Raw genomic sequence first — 15,489 nt, 5'->3', positions numbered from 1 at the left:
ATATGCATTTTCATTAAACATCTTTAGGCTTACTCTTGCTGAGATTAATTTTTACTTCCTTAAATTGTAAACTGGAAGCTGCAAGTTTTAGTGTGAGATGACAGATTGTGGGTGTTTTCAATTTGTCCTTTTTAAAAGGAACTACTTGATAACTTTGTTTCCCAGTTTAATTTAAGTGTGCATGGCTTGGAGCTTTCTGTTGCTGATGTCCCAGTAAATTTATGTAATACCATTGTTGCATTGTTCACGTTTTCTTACCATTCCTGTTCATAGCAGCTTCATCTTGTGTGTTTGTTGTGGAAAAAAAATCTGTTTGCTAGGAAAATACCGTACTGGTGGGAGAAAATTGGGTGTCAGGCTTGAGAAAATAATTTGAGTGGTATTACAAAAAAAAAGAAAGTATGCAGTCATATATAGGTATATGGAGAAGCATGGCAGGTACAGCCTGTTTCTTTTTGTAGGAAACCTGTTTATATCAAGGAAAAAATGATGTGTTTCCTCAAACGCTTCAGAAAACAAAATGTCTCAGTAGTTGCCATGTACACAAGGTGTCATTTTCCTCAAGCAAATGCTATATAACTTCATGGCGTCAAACTACTCTGGAGTTTGAGTATGTGCAGAATGAAATAAAAAAAAATCCATATTCAATGTAGGCTATTGCAGAGCTAAGCTATATTCTGTTCCCTCTCTAGAGTACTTTGAAAATCACCTAGCTGAGCACAGCGCTGTCTCTGTACTCCACAAGGCAGCAGTATTGTGATCAGATGAGGCTGGTGCAGCCACTTGCCATCTCCATCCTTCCCACTGCCATCAACCATTTTCTCTGCTTTCAAGTTTTTTCCTAAATTTGGACTTTTGTACTATTATAGTAGAAAGAGAAAACAAATATGCATACTCCAGGCATGAGATGCAAAACTGGCTCGTTTGCACCAGTCTGGTGTTTCTGGCTGCAGAGAGGCTTTTGCAGAGGTGGATGCCAAAATATATGTGTTCTTGCTGCTCTCCAAGTTGCTCTTCCTTTGGTTATTCTATTACAGAGTGTGGTCGTAGATGTTCAGAATAGCTTTCACTTTGTAAACGTCTTGAAAAATTTCCCGTTTAATTTGACGTACAGTTTATTTTTTCCCTGCAGCCTGCAGAATATTTGTATTTTTAGCAGCACATAAAGGACATCATTTGAATTTTGTGGCCCCGTAACAACCAAAAAAACAGTGTCAGAAGTGGGGGAGTGGAATTGCCTTTGAGTTAAACTTCACAGGAGAAGGAGGAGATGCAGATATATCAGATGACACTGTGAGACAGTTACTCAAATCTTGCTACTTTGAAAAATTAAGCTGTGATTAAAATGTATTGAGCAAAGTTCATGCTTGAAGTAAGAGCTTGGAAAAATAAAAGAACAAAATACACTTTAATATTTCCATCCTTGCTCTGTTTTGACTGTCAGTAATGGGGAAAGATGCACCCATTCCTGTCATGAATTTGAAGAACTTGCTTTTTTCTAGTGTCTCTACGGATTAGTGTCAAGTGGTGCCATGCCTGTGCTGTTGGCTGATAATAGGTTAGTAAAGAGCTGTCCTGATAGCCCTGATTATATTGCATGTGGTATAATATTTCTATTACACTGCTGGCAACTGCTTCCAAAATGAAGAATGAGGGAAAGATGGATGTCCCAGCCATCTCCATCATGCCTGAAAGATGTGGCAACAAGCAGGTTGCATTAAGGAGCTGTTAAGATGAGACAAATAATCTCTTGCAGATGTCTGAAGGTGTGGAGAAGTAGGCTGAGCCTTGGAGAGTGCTGATGCTTTTGCTCATCATATCTCCCCCAGATTTTTTCCCCTCAAGGAATGATCACATCCTTCAGAAGATCCCAAGTGTGACGCCTTTGGCTGCTCTGGCTTATTTTGGTGGCAAGCACCACTGCTGAGATGCAGCTTCAACCAGAAGCTGGGGTAGGCTGTCCAATGACAAGAATCCTTCTTGTTCCTCCTAAAGGAAGGTCAGGATGGCTCCTAGTATCCATTAGAGAGCTGCAATGGTCCAAAGATTTGGGTAATGTGGCCTGCAGTGACCTGGCTTTAGCCTCCCCCTTGCTCAGATTCGGTTGTGTCCTCGTGCAGGGAGCAGGGAGCTGGCAGTCCTGCTGTGTGCAGGCAAGCCCTGCAAATGCTTTGTACAGCGGCTTTTCAACCTCAGCCTAATTTTAGCTTTGTGATATGGATGGCAACTAAAGTTGTCAGCAAACATGCTTTGTATTAGCACTTTTCCAGGTATTTCTCATGGTGTCTACACATTTATGTATCTCCTTCCCCCCCCTCCTTTTTTTTTTCTTACAGCTTCTGATATGAAGAAGGATATAGAGTCTTTAATAGCCCAGGAAAAAGCAGAGATCGTTGCCAAGTATGAGAAGGTACCAGCCTCGAGTCTCTCCCCAGCGTGCTGGCTAAGGCTGAAACTAGTAGATAGGAATGCTTCAAATAAGAATTGCTTCCCTGCAGACATTGCCCCAGTAACCCTCATGCCATCAGGCTTCATGCCAGCTCTCCCTGCGTTCTTCTGCCTGCACATCTCCTTTCACTACATCCGTGGAGTTTCTTGAGGATCTCCTGTGTGCTCAGTATAGATCCCGAAAGGTGCTGGGCTTCTAATGCTCAGTGCTCCCTTAACATCAGGGCAGCTTGTGCCTGACAGCACCGGTTTCTCTGATGTACAGCCCTTCCCAGCCTGTAGCAGAGGCATGCATGGAATGCTGGATAGGCTGAACTTGCCCATTTTTCTCTTGCCTGTGTTGTATTTGTCTCTTTAGCACAGGTTTTGCATTTCTTGCTCTGTGTCTTTCAGCATGCAGGGAGAGAGGGATATGGGCTTTGGGGGTGGGATGAGGTCATTCCTGATGCTGGGACCAGCTCACAAATGTTCTTTCTGTTTTCAGGGCAGACAGGAAGGAGCTCCAATTGACCACTGGGAAGATGCCGATTTCACCCTGTATAAAGTTACAGACCGGTTTGGATTCCTACAGTAAGTCCTCCTGCCCAATCCTGTCTCCTCTGACCTGTGTATGTGTGTGGGCCATCCTTCTGCACCAGGATGCAGGCCTGCATGACAGGCCCAGCATCTTTCTTATAAGCTGCTCTATGGGTTGGCTTGATCAATCCCAAATGCAGGAGGAAAGATGAGATGGGCCTCCTTCCTCAACTGTGCATGTTAAAACACTCTGATGCTTTGAATCTCCTCTGAGGCGAGGCTCAGAAGTGGTTTCCTATCACAAGCCTGGCATTAGAAGGTGCAGTCTGGTGCTCCTGTGCCTCCATGAAGGACCACAGTCTGTCACAGAGGGAGAGGCTCTTATGTTTGCACCTAACAATTCAGGGAGGTATAGGAAGAGACGAGATATCTGATCATCTTTGGTTCCCTTAGGAAATCCCCATCCGAAGCAAGGCACAGATGACTTAGATGCACACCCTGTGCCTGGGAAGAATGCTTAAAAGAACTATTTTTATTCCAAATCTGAACAAAAGTTATAATAGTAGGCATTCTGTGTGTAGGAGTGGGGTTTGAAGAAATTGCTGTCCAGAAATTCTGCTTCCACATACTTTAAATTGCTAATGATGTGTGTATTGAAGAGGAGCTATATGCCCAGGATTTCTAGTTATGTCCAGTGCTTGATTACCCCCCAGGAGCTCCTGTTGGGTAGTGGGGTTTCTTGCCCACAAAGTAACCAGTGACCCCTTGCTTTTCCAGTGAGCAGGAGCTGCCAACCCGCACCGCCTTGGAGGAGAAGGTGAGAGCTGCCAGCTCAGTCATCATGGATGTGGCATCCTTATCACACCATCTGGGGAGGGAATGTTTTTTGAGGAAACGAGTGTGCAAGTGAGAGCGAAGCAGGCAGCCAGCACCCACTGGTCACTGCTGCTTGCCCAGAGGTGGGAACTCTGCACGATGCCCAGCTGTTGGAGCTTTTATTTTCCTGGGTCAGGCATCTCTTCCTCCACGCCAAACTGAAAAAGCACCTTTTCAAGCAATTTTGGGCTTTTCCCTCTGCTTTGGCACAGTGCTCAGTAGCTGTGGCTTGAAAAGGGAACTGCATGTGCAGGGGAAAGAGGTCATCTCCATCCTCATCTCCCCTGAGATGAAAGCATGTCCTCTGTTAGGATCCTACTAACAAGGACTCAGCAGCATCATGTTTCTGCCAGTCTGATACAGTGATACAGTTTAAGGCTAGCTGAACCTGCAAGTATTTTTATTGTCAAGGAATAGTCCTCTTGGAAATGCTTTCTCTATGTTAAGCCTGTGTGTCTTGTCATTTTTACCAATGCTACTTTTAATTACCATGGGTTGAAATTACCAGTTTCTGCAAGCAGCAGTGGATTATTCCCATCTCTAATGTGAAGTCTTGCATAGAAGTTTAAATCTAAGAGAACAAAGTTTTGTGTTTTCAGGAGTTATCTTCTGGGGCTTTTTTTTCTTAAATTTGTCTTCTCTTCCCTCCACCAGCAAAAACAGCAGGAAATTGAACGTGTGGACAAGTGGCTTAAGATGCTGAAGAAATGGGGCAAATACAGAAACAGTGACAAGGTAAGGAGGAAAAGAAAGAGCATGTGTCTGGAAGGGCGGGTCTGATGCATCCTTATGATGAGTCAGGCTTTCAAAAAGTTGACAGAGAAACCAGAGATCACTGGAACGGTGCCTAATTCTACTCATTGGTCTTTAATATTTTAAACCTTTCCTTGAAATTGCTGGGTTACCAGTCGACGGAAAAGTCCTGTTCTGACTTACACGGTTTTAAAAAGGGTTTCCTAAATGCTGCTGATGGGTTTGCACTTCTGTTTCCCTGTGCAAACAGGAGCACAGCAGAGATATTTGTGTGCCCAGCTGGGTCCCTGCCCAGTGAGAGCAGAGGGCAGTGCACGCCACAGATTGCTTCTGTGTCTCCACCTCCTGGGAATGATGTGGAAGATGTGACTGATACGGTCCAGTTGATGTTCCTTGTGATTCTCCTTGGAGAAAGAATTATTTGTCTAGAGCATCACCTGGATTTCATATTTTGCTCCTAGCTGTGCCTGTGAAAAGCCACTTAGGTGTTAGATTTGTGTCCACCTGTGTGTGAAAATCAAGGATGGAGATAGCCTTCACGTTTAGCAGGAGGAGTGGGGTGTTTATCTGAATTGCTTTAGCTCCTACTGAGAGTCCTTGGGAGAAATTTGGGCTTGGTTAATAGGGTTACACAGAGAGAAATGTCTCAGATGAGAATATTTGCATAGCTGTAGGGATAATGTCAAGCAGAGCATCCTCCTTGCCCAGCCATCAGGAGGGATGTCCAGTTCACCCAGCTGTAGTCTCATCCTTTTTTTAAAAAAAAAACAACACATAATCATCTTCATTAGAGCAGGGATAGGGTGTAGATGGGCTTGGGACTTTTAAGTCTTTTTGTTTACTTCAGGGTGGTTCTAATTATTTGGTTCATCGGTGCTGCTCCGCAGGCAAAATTAGAGGGTCTCCTATGGCTTGTTTTTTTCCTAATTAGAAGTTAGCACTAATTGTTTAGTGGCCTTGTGGGTAAACCACTGAATTCCAGCAGAGTGCAGGGAATTCCTTTGGGTCCTGGAGGATGTTGGGGGCGAGTAATGATGCACAACTTGGCTTCCCTGAGTCAGCCAGTGGGGACAGACAGAATCTGGCATGAGGGGTGTAGAGCAGTAGTGATCCCTGTCTATTTTGGATTTACTTTATTAATTAGTGGGTGTGTTAAGCACACTGTGGCTGACATCACTCAGGTCTGCTGGATGGCAAAGGCTTGGACCGGCAAGTGGGGTTTGAGGGTCTTTGGGTCAGAAAATCACAGAGCTCTTGTAGTAGAATAAAGGATGTTATTTATAACAGCCTGTAAATGGTCGATGACTCTTGGGCACAGAGATGGCATTGTCTTCGTGCTGGGGGACTGGAAATGGCTGTCCCCTCTCCCAGCAGACAGAGAAGCAGTGCTTGGCCCCAAGCAGGGAAGGGAGCAGTCTGGTGACCCCAGAGTAGAAAGGAGCTTTGGTTTCAGTCCCGTCCAGCCTAACACCCTGCTGCCTTGTGCCAAGACAAGTGCAGGCAGGGAGGTCTGTAGCAGCCACGCAGACCCTGAGAGGCACAAAAAAGTGCTTTTAAAAAAATAGTAAAATTAGGTTGTACCCTTCACCTAGATGTGCAACCCCATGCTCTCATGTCAGGAGCATGGAAGGTGCTCAGATATTCCTGTTACAGCGGCTGGATGCAGTTTAGCTGTGGCATTTCAAGGACCTTATGCTGGGATCACAGTCATGCCCTTGAGATGGTTATGTTTTCTTTTCTAAGTAAAGTAAATCTGACAAGCCCTTGATCTGATTTTTCTAAAGCAGAGTGGGTTGGTTTTGTTCCCTCTCTGAGCACTCAGGCTGACACATCTGCCTTGCACGTTTTCTTCAGGTTTGTCTTTGCCACTTTGCTGACATGATAGAAACCAGAGTGTCACAAGACAGCAGCTCCGTGTTATTTTAACAATGACTAGGATGTCGTCTTTGAAAAATTCCTCTTACTGAAGACAGGAATCTTCCCTTTGATGTTCATTTTGATACACTGTGCTTTTTTAGAAGGAAAAAAAAATCTTGTTGCAGGAACCACAGGCAGTTTCACAGAGAAATTGCCCTGACTTTGACTGCATGAATGATGTAGAAACCTGTCTTATTTTCCAGGTTAGGACTTTCTGGATTTCAGGGCCAACCTTTTGAGTTCCAGTTCATATGCTGGAGCTGGCAGACATCTGATCATATTGAGTGCTTGATGAAGAGGGACTTACCAAGCAGGCCACTGTGTTTTGCAGCATCTTTGTACCCGATCGGGGCTTAGGTTGTTGTCTCAGTCTCTGTGTTGTGAAATGTCCACAGGAGGAGGGAGGTTTTGTACCCATCCAGGATGCTGACTCCAAAGCAGCTACCCATCAGTGGGCAAGAAAGCAGCTTTTTCAGACCCCTGGCATGAGCCATTGCCAGAGAGCAGCAGGTTTGGCTTCCTGTTCCCTCACCTGCAGCCAGTGTGCATCCCTGTGTGCTGCTGGTTGCAGTCTGGGTCTTGTGGCTGTCACAGATTATAGGAAATAAGGATGAAAAAAAGAGGAAGACCTTTTACAGTTCCTAGCCCAGAATGGCCTGACCATGCCTAAAATAATTTCTGGCATAACCTGTTTCAGGATGAGAAACAAATAGGATTATCTTAATTAAAGTGATGTCCTGAGGCTCCCTGTGCTCGTTATCACTTCAGATTTGTCTCCATGTCTCTTCTCGACACATTTTGTAGCGACATGATTTAATTTCAGTAGCAACATCAGCAAAAAGTGACACCAGCACAATTCCTCACATGGGTGGGGTTAGAATGATGCAATAGTGCTTTTTTCTGGCTGCACTTCCACAAGGGAAAGGGCACAAAAATAAAGGAGTCCATGAAAGGACCACACTGTTTTGCAGAGTTAAGCTATGTCAAACTTGCAAAGAAGTGCTAAATTGTGTTACTCAGGGTTCAGCACAGGGAGGGTCGGGTGGTCTTTGTCCTCTTCACTGCTGGTTTGAACCCAGGTTTAAATCTCAACCTGACTCTGCTTGGGAAGGTTAGGAAGTGGTTGGTGCATGTAAAAATATAACAGTTCAGGCAGCACAGTTTTGCAGAGTAAAATGGCTCTGCTGTGTGTGCTCCAACAGTGGGATAATTTATTCATCATAGCCCTGAAATAGATGGATTTCAGCCAGAAGTATCGGTCGTAGGGAGAGGATATGACATCTGCATCATTTGCAAGCTGTGTCTTATTGCTGTCCATGTGGGATGGGACCATTAAAAAGGGATGTCTTTGGTCAGAGATGTCTGGTTTTTAGGCAAAGCCTGCCTTTGTGCATGGGGGTAGCCTGGTCTCTGCTAAGGTCATGGGAGTGCAGGGCACTTAATCCAGTGCATGCTAGCAAAGCAGTTTAGGATGAATTGGGGATCTGTATGGACTGACACAGACCCCCAGGAGCAAATAGTCTGCTAATGCCAGGGAGAGCCAGCAGATGTTTGTCATGTCAGGGTTGGCTGAAGTCAGGTCTCCTGCATGCAAATGCTGTGGGAAAGAAAAGGGGTTGCATCTGGGAGCTGCAGGGTGGCTTCGCCTGCCTTTTTTTTTTTTCCATTTTGGAAGAGCAGGTTGCATTTTTCTCTCCTCCAAAGGTAGCCCAGGCAGTAAAGGTAAATGCCTACCCACAGCCCATCAGCTTTAGGATTTAAATTTGCCCCTGCTTTGCTGCTGGAGCCCCTGCAGACCTGGTGGCACCTCATCTGGCATAGCTGCATAGGCTCCAGCTGCAGGCACAGCAGCTGAGTTGGGAGTGAGCATTATCTGTATGGAAAAAAAGCCATGTGCAGTGATGTCCCATCTGCCAAGTGTCTTGCACAGCCACATCATCAGTCAGTCATCTTCGTGCACTCAGCTGGCTTTGTGGTACGAAAAAGAAATCCTCTTCTCTGGGGTGATGGTTGTCGTGGTGGTGGTGAAAATCTTCATAGCTCATTTCCCCTGGTGCATCAGTGGTAGAGGATGTGAAGAAGTCTTTCCTCTTCAGAAGGATCACTCTTTGAGCCCTAAAGGAATTTAGGAAGGGGGGCTTCCCTGCACTTCAGGGCGTTGGAGATGTATGTGGGTATAGAAAGAGACTTGAAAGGGATATCACCATGCATATCGAGATTTGGGCATTGCTCCTGCAGTCTCTTCCTGGTGAGCCATGCACAAGGCTGAGAAGCTAACAGTGACAGACTGCAAAGTGTGAAAGTGAACTGCAATGTGTATATTCTGCTTTAAAAACCAACCCACGTCTCCCAACCCCTTTTTAACTGCAGTGTCTTAACTACTGCAAAAACATGTTCTGTCTTTAAAGGCAGTAACTCCATTCTTCTAGTTAATGACCTGGAGCACTTGGTTGGGTACTTCTCAGAGGAGATTTCTGATGCAGGAAGATGGAGCTTAGGTCTGTACTTCTATAGTCTTTCCCATCCCAATTACCAGAAAGAAAATACATGGGGAAGAGAGAGATAAGGATGGGGTGGTGATGGCCTCTGTGCCACAACCTTTGTGTGCTAAAGCCTAGAGAGGGAAGATGATCCTATGACAAAATCTGCAGCAGGTTTTAAACACTGTGGTTTCAGTCCTTGGCTGACATGGCTTTTCTGCACAGTGTCTTGAACTATTGCTTTGACCACCAGCAGCTCCATTTGTGGAGCGGGGTGATGTCCATTCTTCCTGCCCTGCATTGGTCAGTCTGCCAGTCTGCATAGCACGTGATCTGGTTGCTCCCTTCCCATCTATAAGGGCTGAGCAGTCCATAAGAGATCAAAGATTGTGACCTTGAGAGTTGTTTTTGATTCTCACATGAAACAGGAATTGTCTTCACCTGATGCCTTACCTCTGTCACTTCATCCCAGCATAAATGCTGCTTGTAATGGTAACTTCCCTGTTTTCCTTTAAGTTTCACAGTGCAGAAAAGTTGCTCATTTTTCCTCTGCGTGACTCACAGCTCCGAGGTTTTATCACTTTCATGTCTGGAGGCGGTGGGAGGAGGAAAGCCCTTGAATAAATAACACGAAGGCATTTCAGTTCAGTGTCATCTCAGCATGTTTTGTAACTTTCCTGTTCCTTCCACACTTGTGCAAAGAAAATCATTAGAGACATTTACTATATGCCACTGAGGGTTGCACTCATTAAAGTACAGCAATACCAGCTCTGGGAATTCAAAACAAAATTATTTTCTTCCCACAGAGCTAAGCATCACCTACCCTGGCAGCTGTCAGTCAGTCTCTCCTAATCCATTGGAAATAAATAATTTTTTCTAAATCGGTGTTTTTATCAGAATTGGTTCATACTCCAGTTTCTTGATCCCACCTCAGCTTTTGCTTCATGAAGGCATGAGTGCTTGCAGGAGCCAGGCTTTCATGGGTGCCTTGCCAGTACTACTCTGGGGATGTGGTTCACCTTTGTGTCTCTTGATGCATTGCACTTCTTTCATCCTGATTTAATGACTCTCAGGAACTGGGTCTTTCACCTGTGGGGATGAAGCTGTCCTGCATGGTGTGAAGGTTTGCTGTCCTCAGAAGCACCTCCCCACATGAACTTGGACGAGCAGAACCAACTCCCCTGGATGTGCAGATGGTGAATTAGTGATGTCCCTCTTAAAATGCGGGATGCTGTTGAGCAGGATGATGACCTTCTATGGGTGTGTCTTGCTATTGAGGTTGCCTTTTGTTGCTATTGAGGTTGCCTTGAGGTAGACAGAGGGGAGGGCAGGATCTGGTAAAGGATTTCAGTAGGATTTGGTCCTGGCTGTATATTGGACCTTCAAAGCTGGTGCTAAGCAGCACTTGGGCAAAGCAAGGATTTGGGAAGTGCAGAGAATGGAGTTTTGAATGTTGAATGTGAATTACACTTACAGGATCAGGATACATTACACTGACACTTCCTGTGACAGCAGAAATACTGAAATATTTATCATAATGGGGTGCAAAAGCATTCCCACACACATCTAGTTCTACTAGTACTACATGGTGATCTTGACACTTGCTACAGAGCTGGTTTATATACCTATTTTGGCTGGGATCGTGGTGTTAATTCTTTGCTGTCACCTAGCCTATCTGCTTGAACTCCACCTCCTGTCTTGCCTCATCTTGTCCTGGCTCTTCAGCCCATTGCTGGGTTTTGCCCTGGATAGGCACCGTGCTGCTGTGCAGACAGGAACAAAACAAGGGGCAGGGGTCTGTGCTACAGAGGCTGCGAACCAGCTGTGGTTATGGTCCTTATATCTTTGTGAAAAGTTGGCTTTAAAAAGTCAAGTTGGAAATAAAAAAGGCAATGGTGTGAGGTGGGTCAGAAAGGAAAGGTAGCAAGAGCAGATGTTCAGTTTGGTGTAAGAGATGCAAAGACAGTGCAGCAGGCCCATGTCCAGAAAACCTTCCACTGGGATCTCAATGCTTCCCTGTCAATTGCAGCCCTTCTCTTGCATCAGCCTGGATTGCATGAAGCAGAACAACCTTTGGAAAAAAAAAAGAGGGATTTTGAAGGTGGGCAGGTACATTTGTACCAGGCAGTGATAGTAGCTCAAGCTGATTGCCTGGTTGGGTGCTGCCCTGCTCAGCCTCGAGCTCATTCCCATGACTGAAAATCCAGCACCTCTGTCCCCTCGCAAGGGATTGTCTGGTTCTGAGGGAGCACCACATCACAACATAAATACCCTCCACGGCTGGAGGTTGGGCATGTGCTGCAGGTCCTCAGAAGCCTGGAGGAGTGCTCCAGTTGGTTTTGTGCTGCAGCTGCAAGGCATTTCACGGGTGGGATGAATGAAAGGGAGAAAATAGTCCAAAATGGAGCTTTTTTTCTTTTTTATGAAGCATTTTCTTTTAATGGAAGAAGGCAGCAATGGAACAAAAGCTTTTTTTTTCTTTCCATTTTACATTGGAATTTAATGGTCTCTTTAGAGAGAAAGGGCTTTATGGCAAGAAAAAGGAAAGAAGCATCTGTGAGATGAAGTGAACATGTGCATGTTTGTCCCCAATCCCCCTCTTTGCCTGGTGAGTGCCCTGCACGTTCAGGGGAGAGCCCTTGGTGTAGCCCGCAATCTGCTTTGCCATTTGCCAAGCTGTGAAGCTGCTGTGGACACCTCTTTGTGGCTCTCATGGTGAGGGCTCTCCTCTCCAAGGAAAAATGTGGTTTTCTGTCAGTCCCTGAGCATCTAGATGAGAACAGCTATGCCAGGTCAGATCAAAGGCTTCAAAGCCAAGGATGCTGCATCTGGTCTTTGAAGATGAGTCCAAGGGCAAGCATGCCTGCAGGGCTATGATCCTGTTGGCATCATGGAGACATGGTGGGGTGGCTTCTGTAACTGGAGCGGAACGTTGGAATGGAAGGATGCAGGCTCTTTAGGAAGGACAGGAAGGGGAGATGAGGAGTGGGTGTCACACTATGTCACTATGTCAGTGAGGAGTGCATGGAGCTCCGCTTGGGAATGGACGAGGAGCAGAGAGCTTGTGGGTCGGGATTAAAGGGAGGACAGGGACAAGTGTTGTTTTAGTGGGGGTTTGCTACAGGCCACCCAACCAGGAAGACTGAGCACATGAGGCCCTGGAGACAGATAGGAACAGCCTCATGTTTGTGAGCTCTGGTCCCCATGGGTGGCTTCAGCCACCCCAGTATCTGCTGGAGGGGATAGCACAGCAGGGCATAAGCAATATGGGAGGAATGCATTGATGATAACTTCCTTCTCCAAATGACAGAGGAGCCAACGAGGAGAAGATGCTATGCTGGACCTTGTTCTCACCAACAGGGAGAGGCTGGTGGGGAATGTGAAGTTCAAGGGCAGCCTTGGCTGCAGCGGCCATGAAATGCTGGAGTTCAAGATCCTTAGGGCAGCAAGGAGGATGCACAAGCTCACTACCCTGGACTTCAGGAGAACAGACTTTATCCTCTTCAAGGATCTGCTTGGGAGAGTACCATGGGATAAAGCCCTGGAGGGAAGAGCCATCCAAGGAAGCTGGCTGATATTCAGGCGTTGCCTCCCCCAAGCTCAGGAGCAATGCTTCCTAACAAAGACCTCTCCACTGAAGATAGGTTGAGATAGCTAGGTTGTGCAGCCTGAAGAAGAGAAGGCTCTAGGGAGAACTCTTAGTGGCCTTCCAGTACTTAAAAGGGACTTATAAAAAAAGAGGGAGAGCAGCTTTTTACATGGGAAGACAGTGATAGGACAAGAGGGAACAGTTTTAAACTAAAAGAGGGCAGGTTTAGATTAGATGTTAGGAAGAAATTCTTTACTGTGAGGGTGGTGAGGCACTGGCACGGATTGCCTAGAGAAGCTGTGACTGCCCCACCCCTGGAAGTGTTCAAAGCCAGGTTGGATGGGGCTATGAGCGACCCAGTGTAGTGGAAGGTGTCCCTGCCCATGGCAGGAAACAGGTGTTGGAAACAGATGATCTGTAAGGTTCCTTCCAACCCAAACTGTTCTATGGTGCCATGATTCTATGATTTTGACTGAGTAGTTGTCTTCAATGGATGTAGGTAGTCAGCTCATCCATCAGATGCGCCAGTGCAGGCAGATGAAGTGACTGGTTGGGGTGTCTGCTCAGATGGCTGCTGATCTGCCCCAGCAAACCATGGAGAAAATCTGTTCTGCCACCAGCAGGACCAGCTAACCTTGCACACGTTTCCTTCCCCGCAGATGTGCCGGCGAGTGTACAAAGGGATCCCACTCCAAGTGAGAGGCCAGGTCTGGTCACTTCTGTTGGATGTCGAGAAGATGAAGAAGGAGAACGAAGGAAAATATGAGGTATGAGCTCTTCCTGGCAAAGACAAGAGCAAGGTGATGAGGAGGCTAGATTGGTTGGGGAGGCTGGTTAGGTGGGGCTTCATCAGTCAGGGCAAGTTGGACCCGTGGTGCATGCAGGCGTCTCCATCTCCACTGGCATGGGCAGGAGAGAAATGGGAGTTCTTGTGGGGATGCTTTAATGGGCAGGAGGATTGCACGGTCCTTGCGTGCTCCCTCACAGGATAGCAGCATGGTGAGTGCCCTCGGGTGTGTGCTGGTGGTGAGGCCTCATCCTGTCTGTGAACTTCTGCAACCTCTAAGAAGGAAAGGCGTTTTATACCCTTTGCGTTTTCAGTGGGGACTGAAAACGCAAGTGGTATAAACTCTTTATCAGTGGGAGTACATCAAGCTGGGGTCTTTTAGCATGTTAGCTGGCTGCTTTCTGTAATATGCTGCTTCCATCTGTTGTGCTGGGAGTTGCAAGTAAAGTTGCTGTCAGTTTTATTGCATCTTTAGGGAGAGATGCAGGAAAAAGCGAGGGAAGGCTTAGCTTAGCAAAGGTACCGCTCACAGTTCCCTGAGCTCCCTGGGGTGATGCAGAGTAGTCACAAGTACCCTGGAGCAGGTAGGTGCTGGATGGGGGTACCCCAAACCTCTGTGTGTGCTTGAAAGTTTGAAATCCCCAGGTGCAGCAAGGTGAGAAGTACTAAACCAGCCAGCAATCGGTTGTTAGTCAAGAAACCAAAATAAGGGTGGGGTGAAGGCAGATCTTGTAAGTTGGTTTAATTCTGAGCACAGGGTCCTGGCTTAACACTTAGATGTGCAGCCAAAAGTTAACTGACAGCATTGGAAGAGCTTGGATTGAAGGGGATTCTTTTATCTTTCATCTTCAATTCTTTATAACTGTTGTGAACATTTCTATTAAAAATCAATATTAAAATCAAAAACTACTTTTCTGTTAAAAATCACTTCTTTTCTCTGCAAGTAGGAGAAAAGCCTGCCTTGCATTGCTTCCTACCAGAGCACTGCATGCTTCAGGCTTGGATTCCATGTCATTAAATAAGCAGTTTCTGTAGCATGCATTGAACAGGAACCCAAGTGACAGGGCTTCTTGTATTTGTTATTTTTATTTCAGGTGTTTTGGCTCCTTTCCATAGGCAGTATGGTAGCCTTTGGTTGATAATTAACTTATTTTCCAAACCTCTGTTATGATTTAGCTTGCATCACATACCAGGGCGAGGTGTTGTGGAGACAATTATTTTTCAGAGGCAGGAGGTTGAGTGCTGCTTCCAGCAGGTATTTCTAAAAATCCCTGCCTATTAAGCGGGGTGATGATAACGCTCATTATAGTCAGTCAGGCATAGATGTTACTGGCGAGGTGCCGCTGGGATGGGGGCACAGGCAGGGGCTTGGGGAAGGCGGGCTGGGCTCACTGCAGTCAGCAGAGATAAGGAAGATCTCCCAGAACACAGATTAAAATTGTGCTCCCTCCCTCAAAGCTGTGCTACACAGGCAGGGAAGCAATCCAAGCAAATGAAAGTCGAAAGGAGTTTATCTGTGCTCCAGAGGGGTCTGCGATAAACAGGAGCTTCAGGGCTAATAAGCTTTGCTGGATGCAAACCCTCTTCAAGCTCATCTTAATCTGCCTCTTCTTTGGTGCCACCTGCTGCCAGTAATTAGCTCTCTCCTAATTTCCTCCAGGAGAGGCTCAGTGCAGATTCTGGATGAGGGGTTTTGCTTTCAAGAAGGGACTAAGCCTCAGCCTCAGACTTGTGTCATGTAGGGGCTGGTCCCAAGGCCACCCCATTTCTCCCTGGGGTGTGAACTGTAGCACAAAAGCCCGGAGACTACCATGGGACATGCCATGCTTAGTTTTGATGTGGGTGTGATGCTCTGCTCCTCTGGGGTTAGTCACAACTGGAGGGATTGAGGGGAGCTGAGAAGGCAGCAGGAGAAACATCTTGGCCATGGGGCAGAGCAGAGGCATCCTGGCTTTTACCCACTGCTTTGTACAAGGTCTCTGGGACAGGACCTTCAGCTTCCCAGCCTCTGTTCTGCCACCAGCTTGCAGGGCTCACAGTGCTAATGAGCTCAGCAGAGCAACTGCAGAGCAACTGTGGAACCCCCAGTTTACTTAAACAGGAAAAAAAGGAGAATAATCCAA

General features: G+C 46.3%; 1 protein-coding gene across 4 annotated transcripts in view; it reads left to right on the top strand.

Annotated features, from left to right (window-relative positions):
* Window positions 1–15,489, top strand: part of LOC113991418 (USP6 N-terminal-like protein) — a 75,465-nt gene that overhangs the window by 45,582 nt on the left and 14,394 nt on the right. For 2 of the 4 annotated variants that reach the window (XM_039381206.1, XM_039381207.1), the window contains 5 exons: window positions 2,337–2,410; window positions 2,933–3,018; window positions 3,742–3,781; window positions 4,495–4,575; window positions 13,239–13,346. In XM_039381206.1, the coding sequence (XP_039237140.1) occupies window positions 2,345–2,410; window positions 2,933–3,018; window positions 3,742–3,781; window positions 4,495–4,575; window positions 13,239–13,346 (381 nt within the window). In that variant the 5' untranslated portion in view covers window positions 2,337–2,344. Of the gene's footprint in view, window positions 1–3; window positions 1,559–2,336; window positions 2,411–2,932; window positions 3,019–3,741; window positions 3,782–4,494; window positions 4,576–13,238; window positions 13,347–15,489 lie in introns of those variants that run through there. The other 2 variants (XM_039381208.1, XM_027727733.2) reach the window with 2 other exon arrangements.

The sequence above is a fragment of the Pipra filicauda genome, unplaced genomic scaffold (genome assembly GCF_003945595.2).
Source record: "Pipra filicauda isolate LSUMZ 115617 unplaced genomic scaffold, ASM394559v2 scaffold217_size2002032_pilon, whole genome shotgun sequence".
Classification (NCBI taxonomy): domain Eukaryota; kingdom Metazoa; phylum Chordata; class Aves; order Passeriformes; family Pipridae; genus Pipra; species Pipra filicauda.
The sequence above is the reverse complement of the archived record's forward strand: the minus strand, read 5'-3'. Positions and strand labels throughout refer to the sequence as shown.